This window comes from Colletotrichum costaricense, assembly GCF_030867565.1.
Source record: "Colletotrichum costaricense strain IMI 309622 chromosome Unknown Scaffold_7.1, whole genome shotgun sequence".
In the NCBI taxonomy this organism is placed as follows: Eukaryota; Fungi; Ascomycota; class Sordariomycetes; order Glomerellales; family Glomerellaceae; genus Colletotrichum; species Colletotrichum costaricense.
In genome coordinates this window covers 2,397,105-2,414,541 of record NW_026848236.1, presented here as the reverse complement: position 1 = coordinate 2,414,541, position 17,437 = coordinate 2,397,105, and the positions used below count along the sequence as shown (strand labels likewise).

The 17,437-nt window shown below is 50.6% G+C and overlaps 7 protein-coding genes across 7 annotated transcripts; 3 read left to right on the top strand and 4 right to left on the bottom strand.

Annotated features, from left to right (window-relative positions):
* Positions 1–1,209: 1,209 nt before the first annotated feature.
* Positions 1,210–1,941, bottom strand: CCOS01_07956 (uncharacterized protein; the record flags this gene model as incomplete). The annotated part of the gene is made up of 1 exon (XM_060456119.1): positions 1,210–1,941. The coding sequence occupies one exon, from the start codon at positions 1,939–1,941 to the stop codon at positions 1,210–1,212; it is 732 nt and encodes a 243-aa protein (XP_060314011.1).
* Positions 1,942–2,276: 335 nt separating this feature from the next.
* On the top strand, positions 2,277–4,610 carry CCOS01_07955 (uncharacterized protein; the record flags this gene model as incomplete). Its single annotated transcript, XM_060456118.1, has 2 exons — positions 2,277–4,290; positions 4,357–4,610. 2 exons carry the CDS (start codon positions 2,277–2,279, stop codon positions 4,608–4,610), a joined length of 2,268 nt encoding a protein of 755 aa, XP_060314010.1.
* A 2,385-nt stretch (positions 4,611–6,995) lies between these two features.
* CCOS01_07954 (uncharacterized protein) lies at positions 6,996–8,516 on the bottom strand (the record flags this gene model as incomplete). Its single annotated transcript, XM_060456117.1, has 7 exons — positions 6,996–7,168; positions 7,275–7,295; positions 7,349–7,549; positions 7,658–7,745; positions 7,808–7,847; positions 7,910–7,997; positions 8,402–8,516. The coding sequence occupies 7 exons, from the start codon at positions 8,514–8,516 to the stop codon at positions 6,996–6,998; spliced, it is 726 nt and encodes a 241-aa protein (XP_060314009.1).
* A 368-nt stretch (positions 8,517–8,884) lies between these two features.
* On the top strand, positions 8,885–10,274 carry CCOS01_07953 (uncharacterized protein; the record flags this gene model as incomplete). Its single annotated transcript, XM_060456116.1, has 4 exons — positions 8,885–9,518; positions 9,583–9,702; positions 9,761–9,879; positions 9,960–10,274. 4 exons carry the CDS (start codon positions 8,885–8,887, stop codon positions 10,272–10,274), a joined length of 1,188 nt encoding a protein of 395 aa, XP_060314008.1.
* Positions 10,275–10,451: 177 nt separating this feature from the next.
* On the bottom strand, positions 10,452–12,142 carry CCOS01_07952 (uncharacterized protein; the record flags this gene model as incomplete). The annotated part of the gene is made up of 4 exons (XM_060456115.1): positions 10,452–11,008; positions 11,057–11,073; positions 11,139–11,859; positions 11,965–12,142. 4 exons carry the CDS (start codon positions 12,140–12,142, stop codon positions 10,452–10,454), a joined length of 1,473 nt encoding a protein of 490 aa, XP_060314007.1.
* A 1,187-nt stretch (positions 12,143–13,329) lies between these two features.
* Positions 13,330–14,752, top strand: CCOS01_07951 (major facilitator superfamily transporter; the record flags this gene model as incomplete). Its single annotated transcript, XM_060456114.1, has 4 exons — positions 13,330–13,358; positions 13,436–13,643; positions 13,694–14,165; positions 14,253–14,752. The coding sequence occupies 4 exons, from the start codon at positions 13,330–13,332 to the stop codon at positions 14,750–14,752; spliced, it is 1,209 nt and encodes a 402-aa protein (XP_060314006.1).
* A 288-nt stretch (positions 14,753–15,040) lies between these two features.
* CCOS01_07950 (uncharacterized protein) lies at positions 15,041–17,086 on the bottom strand (the record flags this gene model as incomplete). Its single annotated transcript, XM_060456113.1, has 4 exons — positions 15,041–16,212; positions 16,276–16,537; positions 16,589–16,976; positions 17,034–17,086. The coding sequence occupies 4 exons, from the start codon at positions 17,084–17,086 to the stop codon at positions 15,041–15,043; spliced, it is 1,875 nt and encodes a 624-aa protein (XP_060314005.1).
* Between the last annotated feature and the right edge of the window lie 351 nt (positions 17,087–17,437).

Sequence of the window (17,437 nt, the reverse complement as noted above, 5' to 3'; positions counted from 1 at the left end):
TCGACCGCCACTCCATTTACACCATTCGTGTCATTGTACCTGACCGCGGGGCACATCACTTGACGTTCCCGCAAACCACGGGCATGAGTGCGGTCGTTGTAATTGCTCCCGAAGCCACAGGGTCGTCTTTTGTTTCTTTTCGCCTGCGCAATCTGAGGAACCGGAAGTATTCACTCTCGACAAGGCTACTAAGATTCATCTGGGCTGCCAACTCTAATTTGGCCCAGCTTCGACCCCAGTTCCAGCTCCAGCTCTAGCTCCAGCTGTGGCTTCTGAAGCTTGGCATTATCGTGGCTCACTTTCATTGTCTGCCTAGCCCCTCGTCCTTTTCTTCTCCTCGCTTTGCCTTGCGTGACGTTGCTTTTCGCTTCTCTCTATTGACTCCGTACATAGTACATACGGATTGACATATTTCCCTTCATCTCGGATGCCCATCTCAATTATCCTTTCCTTTTACACCCTAAGATACCTCAGCACCCGGTCCTGCTGGGTTTCTACTCTTCCAACACAGTTGCCCTTCCTCATTCCTGCGCAGCATCCCTTTGGCCGCCCTTACCGACCGCCCTGGACCCTGCTCTGCTCCAACCTATCCAAGTACTTCGTGCATGAGGTATTAGCCCTGGGAGGCGATTCGGCGGCGAGGTAGAAGTGCGGCGTGCCCTGTGCTGACTCTCTCACATTGTGCCCGTCCGAGGTTACTGCACGAATTGTTGGTCCCGGGCTAAGAAGACCCAAAGCTGAACTACATTATTCATGCCTCTGCGCCATCCCATTGTCCGTTCTATTGTCATTGTCTGAATTTCGGGCATCGTTCATCTGCTGCCATCTCTTTTTCTCCAACTCATCCGACTTTCCATCCGTGCTTGTTCAGACTCAAGATCATCAACAAACATCAACAAACATCAGCAAACAACCCGATACTTCTCACAGAACTTCAAACGGCGTGACGTAGGCGGACGTTAAGTTTCCGACCTAGAAGAGCTTTCAATACTAAGACTACCACTGCGTAGTTCTGGGACACATTGCCTCATTCTGTACGTATTCTTCATTTCTTTCTCCCGCCTCTTCCCTTCTCAGACCCAACCTTACCCTACTCTGGACCGTATCTATGAGGTGCTATTCCTGTCCTCCCCCCTTCGTGTTCCCGTACAACTCTGGGCTGGTCGATACCTAGACGGCCTGGTTTGTCAGTCAGCCCTCCTCCCTCTTTCACAACCAGCCAAGGCTAGGCCTCCTTTGGCGCAAGTGTCCTTCTGGTTCTTGCTCGCTCCGAGGCGCTACAGAACCAGGCGCACCCCCTAGCAAGGCACCATTCACCATTGCCCACACATCCCACGCCAGTCCAACCTGAGCAAGGCCCTGGTCTACAAGTATTGCAGTACTGTACGAAACCACTAGATTGCCTTGTGTATATCCCTCCTTGGTGTGGGTGGGTGAGTGGGTTGAGTGGGTGAGAGAGAGCGGGTATGGTGGGCTGGTGCTTGTGGGATCCGCGCTGGGCTGTCTCTCGCAGTCTGAGGTGCCCTCTCTCTCTGTGCCCGGCGCTGGTGCGGCCATTGCATCCTGGTGCTTGGTGCTTGGTGCTTGGTGCTGCCCTTTTGGCCCCTCTGGGCGACTTCTTTCCGGGAACTCAGGTGGGAGGGATCCTCTAAGTCTGAGGTGCCCCTCTGCTCCGTACTCCTTTGCTTCGGCCTGCTGCCTCCGCCTCTTCCTCTCGTCTTCCAGGTTCCCCCGTCTTTGACTTACATAACAAGTCAAGCATGCCACGCACCACGCATTGCGCTGCCAAGGGCCCATTTCCAAACCCTCAACTCCATGCCTACCAGTATTCAACTTGATCAATAACTCATACACGCCGGTGGTTTGACATTTTTCTCCCCTGGAGCTGCTCCCACTAATCTGCTTTCTCTTCTCCTTGTCTTCAGTTTCTAGTTTGTCCATCTACGCAACGTCTTAGTCGGTTCCCCGCGCATCTTTGTCATTCGTTCCTATCCGGCACGCCGAGGAAGAAACACAACCAGCCCACATTCAACGACCGCTTCCTTTCCCCTTGCCTCCCTCACAACGAAGAAACACCTTGCACGACTACCAAGGCCAAAATCTTGTCCCCTTCCTTGTCCATGTCCTAGAACAAGCCTTTGGTATCAACAAAAAAAGAAGCGCTGTGTAGGGCTTACACAACAACCATAATATAGTTGGACCAAATCTGCCTCACATCGACATTCCTGCGACAAGAAAACATTCAGACACCCTGCTGTCCAGCTTTCGGCGATTCAATGGCAGCCACGACGGCTCCGACACCGCCCGTCATGACTCCGACTGCAAGCCCGAACCATCTTCGAAAACACATTTCCCCCGAGCGTATTACTTTGGGCGACGACGCCGGCCGCAAATCGGTGTCGGCAAGAATTCGGGACGCTCCCGCTTCTCCTGTCAGGGTGAACTTTCAAGCCGAGAACTGGGCCCAGCCATCCAATGCCAACATCGAGCTGGCACAACCCTACCAAGCAGAGTTTTCTACAGTTGATCGTTCCCGAGAATACAACGCCCCTACCCCTCCTTCGCATACCTCGGGCTACGACCAGGCTGAACGACAAATGCAAAGCCATGACAGAAATAAGCTGCCTCCTCTCAAAACGTCGAACTCCTACACTGCCGAACCCGATTACTTGAGTCCAGCCAGCTCTCTCACCCCCCACCAAAATGGCCATGATCAGGGCTACAGGCCGAAGCGGGGGACCCATGGATCGGACAGCTTCAGTGCTCACAGCGCAAGAGCTCAAGATGCCAATCGCCATAGTCGGGAATCGAACACCACCACTTCGAGCAACGCCCAACAGCAGGCATCGGCGCAGTCCTCTGCGACGACAAGCGCGAGCTCCGTCTCTGGCATCAACGAGTCATCCGAATACAAAGACGAGTCTCCCGAGAGCTCGATAATGGAGGGCAACATGCCAGAGAACAACTCTGTCCCCATGTTTCAGTACTACCACCATCAGGAGTTTCCTCCTCAGCGTGTCTCTAGTGTTCCTCAGGAGCTTGACGCTCGTCGTTCCTCTTCGAACCCCAGCCTCAACGCTGATGGAACCCCCGTCAACCGTCATCTGACGCCTACCGGTTTCACCAGAAGGACCTCCATGCCCCGACCTTCGTCGGCCTACTCTGCCATCTCGGATTATGCCCCCAGAGGGCGATCCCCAAATCTGATGCCTGGAGGATCACATATGCGGACACCATCAGGCACTCGCAGGTCCCCGGAAACGAGACCAGCATCATACGCGGAGCTACTGAACGTGCCGTACCCTCAGCCAGCACCTGCCCCGATCAGCTTTGATAACAACCAGTTGCGCAATGCCGTTGGTAACAATGCATCCCTCCTCGGAGCTCAAAAAACACTGGAGATGTATCGTCAAAACGTCAAGAAGACAAACGACTTTTCTATCCAATACTCTTTTGCCGTTTTCCTCATCTCTACCGCTCAAGAGCAAGGCCTGGACCCTAGCGAGCCAGCACCTCGCAAGGCAAACTCTAGCCCAAAGAATTCCGCATCATCAACTCCCTACGACCTCCTGCGAGAGGCAAAGGGTATACTCCAGAAGCTGGCCAGCGGTGGATACCCCTTTGCTCAATACTACCTCGCAGATGGATACGCCTCTGGTCTGTTTAGCAAAGGAAAGGAGGACTATAACCAAGCGTTCCCCCTCTTCGTTCTCGCCGCAAAGCATGGTCATGCTGAGTCCGCTTACCGCACGGCGCTATGCTACGAGTTTGGTTGGGGTTGCCGCAAAGATCCTGCTAAGGCTGTCCAGTTCCTCCGCATGTCTGCGTCGAAGCGTCACCCAGGCGCAATGTCCCGACTCGGCAAGGCTTGTCTCTCGGGTGATTTGGGAGAGAAGCGGTACCGCGAGGGTATCAAATGGATGAAGCTCGCAGCAGAGGCTGCCGATGCTGTCTACAGCGCAGCTCCGTATCAGCTGGCCTGCTTGTACGAGACGGGTTACGGTGACGACATCTTCAAGGACGAGGTCTACGCAGCAGAGCTTTTCACCGCCGCCGCAGAACTTGGCCACCCAGAGGCCAACTTCCGCATGGGTGAGGCATATGAACATGGGAAGCTCAGCTGCCCCCGCGATCCAGCACTAAGCGTGCACTTCTACACTGGTGCTGCTGAGCGAGGACATGCCGGTGCTATGATGGGTCTTTGTGCATGGTATATGGTCGGTGCGGAACCGATCTTGGAAAAGGACGAAGAAGAAGCTTACGAGTGGGCTCGCCGTTCAGCCGAGATGGGTAAGTTGAGAGACTTCTGCAAAATATCGACCGAATGAGGCAATAAGGCTAATCATATCTATGCAGGTTTCGTCAAGGCCCAGTACGCTGTGGGCTACTTCACAGAGATGGGCATCGGCTGCCGGCGTGACATCTTGGAGGCCAATGTCTGGTATGTCAAGGCTGCAGACGCAGGCGATGAGCGCGCGAAACAGCGATTGGCAATTATCCAGGCAGCTGTCAGCGGCGGCACCCCGATGGAAGTCGCCCCTCCCCGTAGTGGAAAGATCAAGAAGGGCGGCGAAGAGAAGGATAAGGACAAGGATTGCATTGTGATGTGAGGAGTCACACTCAAGGAGCCGTATCGACGGGATCACACCAAAACACACCGGCGTTGGACAGGAGGTCAAGAAAATTCAACTTCACTAATAATGACGAGGAGGGGCGCCTCTATTTCCGGAGAATGTTCAAGGGCTGACTTTTGCCGACGTTACTCGACGGTTGGATAACGGACAAGAGCCGTTTCAATTGGCATATCACCGGTTTTCTTTGTTTTCTCGCACCCATGGGCATCTACAAAAGAGGATTGGAACTATGGGCGGGTGTTGACGGGATGCAGTGAGGGGAGTCGCTGCGCGTTGAAGAAAGGGGCAAAGCATGTCTGTCTCGACGACCCAAAGACTATTCATCTTCCCGTCTCCCACCAATTTTCGGTCTTTTCGTTTTGTTTCTGGTCTTTTTTCTTCATCCAAGGCGGGGGCTTTCATGAAACTGCATTTGCATCGCATGAGAATCCGGGCACAAACGGGTGCTTCATGATCTAATCATGGTCGGAATTTCTAGCCTGGGAATTCCATTGAACAAGGCGTTTGGAGAGGAGGGAAACACATTGCGATTCAAGACAGACAAGAGTTGCGCGGGTGTGTACACGCCTGGCTGAGCCTTCAGAGGAGCCTGTACATACGAGATACCATAATCCCCTGTCTCGGACAGGCGTTTTTGAGCTTTGTAATCCTGTGTTTGATGAGTGACTTGCGAGAATCAGACGATGGCGTTCACAGCGGTGATGGCTGTCAGGTTTCTGGTTGATCCCGGCTCTTTGGGTTGTTTAGGCCACTGAGTGCCTCGTTCATCAATTTTCGAGACAGGTTTCCCTTGAGAGGTCCCTCTCAACTTGCGTTACGTGTTCGTCTGTACTCGGCCGAACCTCTCTAGGGTTTTTTTTTCCCTCGCGGTGATTCAGAATCCGGTCCAGCGTCAGAGGCTCCTCCATTGTGGATCATCGCCGTTGCGTATACACACGAAAGACGTGTGTCTTTTGATGCCTCAAGTTTTGGCGTGTGACGTGCCAAGACTAAGCTTGATTCAAAGTAGGCCCGATGAGGCGTTGATGAGAAATATCCCACCCTCCTCCAGCTTTGGTTTCTGGTTTCCCCTTCTCAAGCTTGACATCCCATATAGGTGAAATGTATGGGGATGAGGCGCCCGGGTTTGAGTTTGAGAGACGTTGAACTTGTGGTCTTTGCTTTTCGCCTTGCGGCGATACTGCGGCCGCGCCGCGTGTCATTGAGGTTGCAGGCGACAGGCGTGTAAGAGATTTTGAGAAAGCTCGGGGCGCACACATTTCTTTGTTTGACTCGTCAGACTCGTCAGCGTTTTCTCCCTGTTGACATGGCGTCCCTTTCTTCGGATTGTGGGAGGAAACGGATAAATTGAGGGCGCGCGCGGCTTTTGTGACTTGGTTGGGGGAAGGGAAAATATGTTCTGCGACATTTTTTAGGGCTGAGATCTTTGTTCTTTCAAACAGAATGGCTTTCCGTGGTGTGTCGTTTGTTTCTGAGATGTTTTGGTCTGGTTTGCCTTGTATGGTGGTCTGTGTAGCGAGTCTCTTGCGAACATGGTGTTCGGTAGCTTGCCGGGTTGTGTGTAATTGTAACGGGTTATGTATTGTTGCTCTTCTACATCTGTATCTGTTGCAAAGCTCACGGATATTGCCCTGCACTCATTCATCGCCAGGAAGTCCTGCATCAGGCAGTTCTCGGCGGAAGTACATTGCTTAGGATACTGCGTCTGAACCTGAAAGAAGTGATAGATGTTGATTAGGTCCGGGAAAGCATCATCGTGTGAGCTGTTCAGAGTAGCGCCGTGTCTTTCCGGAGGGTAGACGATCTACCCTTGAGGAGACTTCTTCATTACGTTGATATGACGAACCTTCCAATGGTAGTTGTCATCTCGTTGGGTGCGAGTGCACTTCAATCGCAACAACTACCTCTTTCCTAACCACGACGATGATCTAGGTCACGGTCTGTCAGCTTCTGAGATGTCACGGCAGCAATTGTTATTGCCACCTAAGACGAATGATCTCAGCGTGAAGACCGCGTCTGCTTATTTCTCATCTATCTTTGCTTGGTGTAGAATGCCTGCAGCCTGTTCTCCCTAGGAATTCGGAGGCACGGCTGTTATCAACGTCGCAATAAAGTGTCCAACCTCTAGTTATCATGTCAGAGAAGAACATCCAAGAACCGTTGCATAAAGACGAAATTGGAAGATCCTAAGTGTACTCCATGGGGAAGCTGCATTTGAGAGAACCTTCTCCTTCTATCCCAACAGACGGATCACTGACGAAACATTTGTTTCCCAACAATAGCTGATGTGCAATATAGATGCCTCAAGATCAACCAATGGCCCACGTGATACTTGAGACGGTTCTGACTGGATACTATATCTCACTGCTTGACGTAAAACGACCTTAGATACTCTTCCGCCGCGGCCTCTCCTGAGGCGAGCCCCTGTTCTTTTGCCCACTCCTGGTACTCTGGCGTTTTGAAAAACTCCTTATAGTCAACACCTCCCTCTTGATCTACCCAGCTGAACTTGCCGTGTTCGTCTAAGAAGTTTCCTATTGGCAATCATCAGCAATAGTCAATTTGGTGCTGGGACTGCTCGAAGAGTGGTGAACAGAGGAGACACGTAGGAGTTTCACGCCGCGACCACCGCAAACTTACCGTAAATTGGATGCTTCGTGTCTACACAGATTTTTATCAGCCATTCTCATTATCCTAATTCCAGTTTTGCTCACCTGTAAATTGAGATATGGAAGTAGACTTTCTCACGGAATGCTCTGAACCCCAGTCCATCAACTGTGACCAGTCGGCACAGGTACGTTCGACACCGTCCCAGTTAATGACCGAGTGGAAATCGTGGAGAGTCCAATGAAGTAGAACGGGGGTCAAATCTGCCTGGCATTTCACGGACTCCATGATATGATGGAGACAGTGTCCTGAGGCAAAGTCGGAATCAGCTACAAGTTCTCTCACATATTTGTACATCAATGCCGCCGGGATCCAGTCCGGACTCAAGCACGCATTCTTCTAGGACTTCAACTGACCAATATGACTCTTCTGAGTTGCATCCTCCTTCTCCGTGGTATTGGGAGTGTAATAGTACTCTCTATGCGCAACCTGGTACAAATAGTTCTACAACGGAGTAAGACTTTAGCATTCGAAACGTCGCCGGGAGAATGGTCATCGAGGCTTACGATGCAGTGTAAGTTATGCACCATAGCAAGGCCCCCAAGACTTCAATACAGTCAGCCAGATCGTACTGCCAACAAAAACGTTATCCTTGTATGACTACTTACTAGCCGCCTTCTCCATCGTTGAAAGGTATCGCGTCTGCCTCCATGCCAAGTCGGTGTACCTCGGATTCCGGGATTCGGTTGGCAAACGCTGCGATTGATTAGTGAACCGGTGTCGAGGCTCCAAATCAACCGACACCAAGGGCTTGCCTGAAAGTAATGCAGACCAGTTTGCATCTACCTCTGGGCTCGGGTTGCCCAAAAGTGGGTGGTCATGACCTGGCGTCACTGGATTTACGGGCTGTGGGTTGAACTCAACCTTGTCCTGGAAAGAGAGACGGTCTAGTCAGTAAAAGAAACAACAATAACTCAAGAATTGCTCCGAAGTTGTTTAACATACCCATACATGTACCGTGTCTGGTGTAGTGAGTCGCGGGCAGAATGGCTTGTAGATGACTTCACGGGCATAGTAAAGTACTGCCCACGTATAAATTGCTAGGATGAGGAGTGAAGCAAGTATTTGGAGTGCTCTCCTTAACTTTGATGTGCCTCTACAGGAGTTCCATTTTCTCTGATCCAAGGGGTATTCTTCGTGGTCGTCGTCGGTCTTCACGTCCTCGAAACCGTCGTCAGAGACCGGCTTATACTTGACTGCAGGTGTTGTAGACATGTCTTGTGTGGTCGTTGTTTCACAAGCGCGCTGCGGGCAGCATTAACGATAGTCGGTACGGAATAGGTGAGTTCGTCAAAAGAAAGTACGAGTGACCGCGCTGCCACGGAAGGGGAGACATTGTCAATCTGGAGGAGGCCGGCCGGCCATATCTGATGGTTTGTACAGACTGCTCACGAATCTCTGCGTGGGCAGTAATACTTGGTGAATCTTTCGCTTCTTAAAACTACTCTAAGAGAGCCCCTTGGTGTAGAATTAGCAGTAGGCGAAAAAGACTCCCACCGGATGCGAGAGGCTATGCCACAAAGGTGAGAGGCCCGGAAGATAGAGTTCATCAGATATCAGGTGGCTAGGAAGACCGTCACATCATGATCCTGGGGCGGGAAGTATCCTCACGCCAAGGCTTGTTGACAGCAGATGGAACGTCAATCTTGTACCCTGGTATCATGAACACACCCCAAGAATTAATTCTGCCTCCTCCGTGCCGTTACTCCGATCTCCAAGCCTGGGTGTGGGTTTGGTGGATGCTGGTATTACCAGAAGGTAACGGTGAACCCTCCTTCGATAACCGGTCTAGACCGACTGCCTGGGCAGTCTTCGTCCTGCCACCTTTGCCTGACTTGACTGACGCCGGCCTCTTCGTCCTTGAGGCACCCTTCAGAGTCTCCTGTCTCAGTCAACCTCAGACTCGAGAATCCCTAGACGTGCTATTTGCTGCCACACCTAGACTTGCACACTTTAGGAATCTTCACACCATGTCGTCTCTTTCTGAAGATGCGAAGCCCTTCTTACCGAGCGAAAGTGGCGATTCCAGTTTCGACTTAGCCCCGGCTGAGAGATCGAGACTGCGGCAAGACCGATCGACTGAGTCCCGCTGGCGAAGGAGACTCTGGGTCAGCCATGTTATCTTCTTGGGATTCAACGTTGCGTTCCTCATCTACAACATCAGTGATGTTGGGAAGCACATCGGGCCAGAGGCCGCAGTGCTCGAAAGAGCCTACTGTGAGAAAAGTTCCCTTCGCCTAGTACCATGGTCATGCAATGATACTGATATCGAATGTCGTAGCACCGGCACAGATGGCTATTCGTTATACAGTCAAGGAGGAAGCCCCTATGTTGCCCGACAACGTGCTCACCGGTCCGCCCGGCCCTGAGGCTGACAAGGCGTGGGAAGAACTTGAGAAACGTGAGTTCAACGCCACAGCTCAGCATTCGCTACATCAGATCCTAAAACTTCCATGAAGCATTCATGCTCAGGTTCTCCGAAGATGAGATGAACAGAATGCAAAAGACCTCGCTCGCCCTCAAAGACGGAAGCGGGTATATCGGTTATTTGGAGTCTTTCCACATGTTGCATTGTGTTGTAAGTGGCGTCTTCCTTGATTTACCATTCCCGAGAATAAATTCACCTTCTTCGCTGTCACGTCACTGACTGGCCAACAGAAGAGTGCTTGGAAGTCCCAATACATGGATCACTATGGCAGTGGACATTCGACCAAGCCCGGTCATCTAGCTCATTGTCTCAACGTACTCATCCAAGGTATCATGTGCAACGCAGACACATCGATCGGAACATATCATTGGAAAGAAGGGGGGACTATCAAGGGTAAGGAGATGATGGACATTGAGGCTAACAGGACCGGACATCGCCAATGCACCGACTTTAGCAAGCTTCAAGCTTGGGCTACCAAGCGAACTCTTGACTTTGATGTCCACGATACTGACAAGTTTCTGCGTACCTTGAAGCCGGAACACTAGGGTCTGGTAAATAGCATCGTTGTTGATACTTGGAGGCACGAGCGAAAAGACGTTCAAAGATCTTCGTTCATGGCCACATCTCCATTGACTCTCAGGAATAAATGTAGCTAGATACAAGTCTGAACAGTTACCAGCCCTGGATAATGAGATCGTTGCGATATCTTCCAGGAACCGCAGTCAATGTGACTTATGAATTAGATACGCTGACCAAAACACAGCGATGCTGGATAGCCGAAAGATCCAGGCTACACTGTCCTCGACCCCGAGAACCTTTAGAACTGCCAAGATGACTGCGCAAACTAGAGTTGAGCCAATTTGAGGGAGAGATATCGCCATGTTGTGCAGTCCTAGGATCCATGCAACCTCGCTGTCCTGCTTTCCAACGGATAGCTCAGAGATCTCTGCGCTGATCAAGGCAAATGGAGCCCACATCGTTACGGCAGCCGTGGATCCCATCATGGCGACAACGATGGCCGCCGTGGCTCCGCTGCGTGCGACAAAGGTGAGATGCATGCAGTATCCCAAGAAGCACTGCGATGCAAACCAGACTCTGGGGAGGTTGCGAGAGAAGGCCGGCTTGTAGCGGTCAAGTATCTGAAGCGAAATGCTCGCAGCGAATGCTCCTAATGCGAAAGCAAAAGAGGCAAAGAAACCAAAGTCCTTTGCACTTTCGATGAGTTCTAGATCTGGTTCCCCAAACTGCCTTTGCCTTTGCTCGAGTTTGTCAGAAAGGGCTGGGAGATGTTAGTATTGGAAGTACTTCAACAGTTCTGGTCTTCTACCTGTCTCATAAGCGAACCTGAATCAAGTCCACGAGTTAGTCACTGGGCGCAAAAGTTTTTATAGGAGTCGGACGCTGCTTACGTTGACATGTAGTATAAAACAGGAAACCATCCTGCCCACGCCCAGAATTGGATCTCGCAAACCCGGCGGCTGCGTGGAGGGATTTGTTTCCACCGTTTGGCTAGCCCTGTCGGTGAGATGATGGACCATGACTGTTGCGCAAAAGAGGGCTGGCGGTCACGCAAAGGTGCGACGTTCTGGTCAGTAATGAAATAGCACGTGAGACCGACTGTCGTGAAGGTACAAGCTGCAACCACAACGGCGAGTAACTTGAAACGGTCATCGCTGTTTACATCAGTCGAGGACCACTGGGCATCCACAAAGCCAACAGAAGAGAGCACCACGTTTCCTAGCACGTTCCATCGCATGGCCCAGGAGGCTGCGACAGACTGTTGACTGGGAGGGGTGTTATCTACTATCAGAGCCCTGACGCCGACTGCGTATGCCTGCAGAGCAAAAGTAGTGACAACGACTGAGAAGACTGCAAGAATCTGCGTCGGTAGGTGCGCCGAGCTGGCGGAACGATCAACACTGGCACTCCATGCCCAAGCTGTGAGTTCCTCTGAGTACGCCAATGCTAGCAGAAAGATAGTTGCGCACAGCGAACCTCCTACGATGAATGGCTTCCTTCTACCCCAGGCGTGTTGTGAATCGTCGCTCAACACACCGAGAATAGGCTGCGCAAAGGCGCCAGATATAGGACCGGTGACCCATACCAAGGATATAATGGATTTGGGAATGCCTAGTGAGATCAAGTAGGGCTTTGAGCTATTCGTCAGTCACTCAGCTGGGGTTGGGTTGGAGGGGAAAAGACTGACAGTGCCGCTCGAAGTCAAAAGAAACCAACACACTTGAAGGCCTAGACTAGGAGACGTGAGCAGGAGCAAGCCTGAAAGCTTGAGCAAGGTGTGCTTCTGGGGAATTTCTTCCCCAAGCTCTGCTAGTTCTAGGTCCTCTGTGCTAGACGCAGATCCGGGAGAGTAGAGACCCCCTGAGGTCGGTTCGCCCACTGTGACACGAGGCATTTCCTGTATGAACAGGATGAGGTGAGTGACGCTGCCTCCTGTTCCACATTGATCGGAGTTACTTGCAAGAGCTCAAGGTTGATTTGTTATAGTAGAAGATGTAAGCATGACCTGGTGTCGCCGAGTCCTCGCCGGAGACCGCTGTCTTTTTCCGGCGTGGAAGAGCCATGCGCTTCCTAGCCCTGGTCAATTACGGATAGATACTTTGCTGCGGAACACTCCGGCGGCAACGGCGTCATGAGTCGGATGCACATGCTGGTTGCCCCTGGAGTGTGTAGCGTGTAACTTCTCACTTTCCTCAGTCCTTCTTTCATGTCCACGTATTACGCATATTACCCATGCGAGCGGGTACCTTGTAAACTCTGTTTATCAACCGAGTTCCTTGGCCCGTTCTTGCCGACGAGCCACCCTTGTCAGGATCAGCACAGTGCCTGATGGATGGGGCTGGACATAAGATTGGAATTCTATGATGAATGATACTGCCGATATGGCTTGATTGGTAAAGGGAGCGGGCACTTGTGTATCGAATAAACGCTGGTCAGTGGTGCCAACGATCTTCTCGAGTTCCAAGGCATGTATCCGCCAACTTTGCCCTCCATCAAGAACAACGCTTACATGGCACATTACTCCGAACCAACACACGACTGCTACCGCTGATGGTATCGCCAAAGCTAGACTCTTGACATCTCAGTATGTCAGATGGTCACGCATCGGTAAGCTGGTCTTCTCTACCACGAAAAGACCAGCTATTCCTACTTTTCATGATACGATTCAGTGAACCAGTCGTCAGGGTTTCTATCGGAGCGTACATCTACTACCAACTAAAATCACTTGATCCATCATTATCCAGTGCTGAAGTGATTACACAATCCGCATATCTTCAGACGGCTTATACTATTGCGCAAGCTATCTCATCTTTGCTATGGGGCGTGGTATCGGATTCTCCCAGAGGGGGAAGGAAGCTAGTTGTGCTAACGAGTTTGTCTGGATCATGTAAGTCAACACTGTAGTGATATCACATATGGGTTGCGAAAGATCCATCTAATTTCTGATGTCAACTGACTTTCTAAATGTCATGCACAGTCATAAGTTGTGCGCTGTTTGGTTTCATCACTAGCTTCAAGCAGGCCGTCTTCCTTCGAATTTTTGAGGGGATAACCAATGGGAATGTCGCTATGGTGAGAACGATGGTCTCCGAAGTTGTTCAGGAGAAGCGGTAAGTTGTTTCCCATTATGGAGGATCAGAAATATAGGATTATAAACAACCAAGACTGACCGACATACTCAAAATAGTTTCCAAGCCAGGGCTTTTGCACTATTACCAATTGCTACTCGAATGGCCATAATTATCAGCCCACTCGTGGCAGGTTGGACTGTTCAGCTTGAAACAACAGGCCAAGACGACAGTTTTGTGAGGAGACACCCATATGCACTGCCTGCCTTACTGAACGCCGGCTTCTTGCTTCTTCTCCTAATTGCTGCATTTCTGTTTCTTGAAGAGGTATGTTGTCATCAATAAATGCTCAGTTTCGACTTATTGCTTCGCTTTAGACTGACGAAGGGCAGACATCAAAATCTCTAAGAGGTCGATTCGACCCTGGAATCGCTTTCTCCAAGAACTTGCTGTCAATATTCCGCTTGGTTCCATTCAGAAAGGCAGATGACGCTCAGTACTCACGTATAAACTCAGAAGAAGAGGATGGAGAAGAGATGGGTTTCTTGAAGGAGACTGACGGGAATGATCACTCTGGCGCTTCCACACCCCCAGGGGTTCCCGTTACACCAAGTGAAAAGAACTTGAAGCTCCCTACACGTCGCATTTTCACCACTAACATGCTCCTGGTTCTATTGGCAACTCTTCTTTATGAACTCCATCTTAACAGCGTCAGCGTTGCCATGGCCAATATGCTAGTCGATCCGGTTTCCACCAAAGAAGCCGAACTGTCAAGAGTTCTGCCATTCCGCTTCGGGGGCGGCGCCGGATTTAGGCCAAAGTCTCTTGCCTGGTACTCAACTGTGTTTGGTAAGATCTTAAATACCTCACTTTGTTCATTGATAATGTGAACATTCCTCCATATGAAGAGCTATTGGCTAACATGACGCAATATAGGGATTGTCGGTATTCCCATGCAGATTTTTGTTTACCCTTGGCTTAATCAGCGCCTTGGCTGTTTGAGACTCTGGCAACTATTCTATCTCGGATTCCCCTTGCTTTACTTTGCATACCCATATGTTGCTGTCATTCCATCTTCTACACCGCCTCCATCCGAAAAGACTGGTGTGGCTGTATGGGCGTTTTTGGTGGTAATTCAAACCTCAACATCTCTCATAACGAGTGTTGTGACGCCCTCGCAGCTGCTACTGGCGAATTTCTCCTCGCCTCATCCATCGGCACTGGGAAGGACTCATAGTATCACGTTCTTCACGTCGATGGCGGTTCGAGCTGCCAGTTCAGCCATGGCTGGAAATATGTACGCTTTTGGGTCGACACACAACTTGACTGGGGTCATATTCTGGTTTAGTAGCGCTGTGTCGCTTATAGCTATCATTGTCACCCGGTTTGTGAGAGAAGGAAATGGCCATGAAATCAAGCTTCTGGGAGAGAACTAAGGCGAACTAAGACTAGTAGTGGACTCGAAAGACTCAATCACACTACAAAAGTTATTTCTTTTTGCCTATACTTGTACTCGACCATTGATAAGGACCATGGATATTCTGTTCTTTGATTCCCAGAAAAGAATAAGCAGATGGACAAAGAAGACAAAGATGTTGTGCTAGGCCAATCGAATAGTTGGGTCAGCATGTTCTTGACACGGAAGCTTAGAAACTTCTTTTGACTACCCATCTGTAATTAAGAACAATCTGTCACACACTGCATAACTAATGAGGTTCTACTTATTAATTCATGTTTTGCACGAACTTCTCCCCTGCCGTCTGATTGCTTGCAGCCTCAAGCGTCTTGTATACGTCCTCAATCTCTTCCTTGTAATCCTTCTCGACCTCCCTCCGAAGCACCAATTGCTTGACAGTCAGCTTGATAGGTTTTTCCTTGCTGGCCAAGAATACAGTCTGTCTCGGAATGGCCACTGCTTTCGCAGAAATCTCATTGTGTCCCACAATAGTCTTCTCATAAATATCATCAAGAAGCTCTTCGTGGTTCCTTCCAAGCAGATCCTCCTTCACTTCTATCAGGACGTATGGTGCAATGCGCCCTGCACCGCCGACCATGACGTGTTTGACTCCAGGGTACCTGGAGACTTTGGTCTCGATGTCCTGAGCGTGGAATTTGGCCATCCAAATCAGCTTCGTCCAATCATCAGTTCTGGCCACCGATTCCCATCGGGTACTGCCATCGCTGTCTTTGATCGGACGCCACAACTCCTTCGTATCGATCGTCTCAACGTCCTTGAACATCTTGTAGTTCCAGAAGGCACACTGATAGATGGATGGTCCACCGTCAGGTGGCCTGTCAATGAACATCTGATACACATCAGAGTCATCTCCGTCACCCAGAGCTTCACCAGAGCCCTCTAGCTTGACCAAACGAACATGGTGCTCAGGAATGAACTGGAAGCTATACCATAGCTTCCTGTCGATAGGATGCAGGGAAAAGCGACCACCAGACTCTGTGGCTCCCATGACAGAATTGAGCCTGGTGTGTTCGCACAATGCGTCTCCGACAACGCGATCGAGAGCAGATCCTAGATAAGTGATGAACTCAAGCGACTTCAGTGATTCCCGCGTCTCTTCGTTATTGTATAGGTCAACGATGGTGAAAGGAAATCCCATCAGCCCATCAACCTTGTTGAGACGCAGAAGCTTCTGGAAAATAGCTGGCGGAAGCCCGACCACATCCGGAGGGGGTTGGATAACACAGGTGCCAGAGAAAACGGCAAACATGTTGATTAGGACAAGGCCAGGCTGCAGCCTCATTGGGATTGCCAAGATCAGGGAACGGCCATAGAAAGAATCTGTAGATATCCCCCTGGGCCAGTGACGGCGAGCCAAGCCGGCAGATGAACATCCAGCCGCCCAGAAGCCATTGTTCATGAAGATTGGCTTAGGCGCACCTGTTTTGTTCACTGGTTAGTGTCCGGTGATACCAACCGTGTAAACTCCCTACGTTTCCATACCTGTGGTGCCTCCAGTATGGATGATGAGAATCTCATCGTCCTTCGCCTGCTCGTAAGTCTTCTCATAGGCGTAGGGCTCGGTTCCTTGAGCAGAAAGACACCATTCGAGGCTTTGGAACTGCTCAACATGGATACCAGATGCTGCAAGCTCAGGCTCGGGGCTGAATGCACCTCCCTCGGAATACAGCCAAATCTTGCAGTTTGATGACTCTAGCAGCGCATCAAGTCCGTCCTTCATGAAACGACCATCTGGAACAAGCAACTAATCAATGTTAGCATAAACGTGATTTGACTTAGGATGGTCATTGTATACCTTGCGACCTGTCTTGACTGATGCTGCGAATAGGAACGCATATCGGACGTCACTGGGACCAGAATACGCAACAGTATCGTTGTTCACAGACTTTCCAAAGGTCTTGTCAAGCCAGTGTGCAGTCTTGTTGATGCCATCGGCGTATTGTTGCCAAGTCAACGAACGGTAACCCTCTGTCTCCCAGTCAGGCCCGCCAGCGAATCGTACAAGTGCATGATGAGGTTGCCATTTGGCATTCTCGTCAATCCTGCGGACGAATAGCTCCATTCCTGGAGTACTGGTATTGGAACTCATCTTGGTCAATGTGGCAATTGGCAGGTGTTTCGACTGTGTCTGACAAACAGAAAGCGTCAAGGCGAACTGGATCAATACGAGAACAAATTGATACCTTTCAAACAAGGTGCTCTTTCAATTCAAACCTACTGTGCATTTGAAATACACTCACATCAGGTAAGAGCCACTGAGGTCTGGTCCCGGCCATTCCGAGACACATATCATGTGGCAGGGGCGTTCGTCTAATTGTCACTGCTCAGGCAGTGGAACTTTGTGAATTTCGGCATCAAAGATGTCAGATGATGAGAACTGATTCAAAGACCAGAATACAGAACGGAATCGTTCATCCGAGGCTCCTAGCTAGGCGGTATGGGCCCCATAGAATTGGGTTTGTTCCATTCGGTTCACCGCACTCTTCGTGAGATCCTCTCCGAAGTTTCGAGGACGCACGCTACGGGGATATTATCTCTCAGCTCTGGAGCTCGGATATGTCTCCCGACTTCATTTAAAGAGGTGAGTTGTGATAGTGGGGCCAGAGGCAGTGGACCAGCTGTTGTAAAAGGGCCGGTCATACTT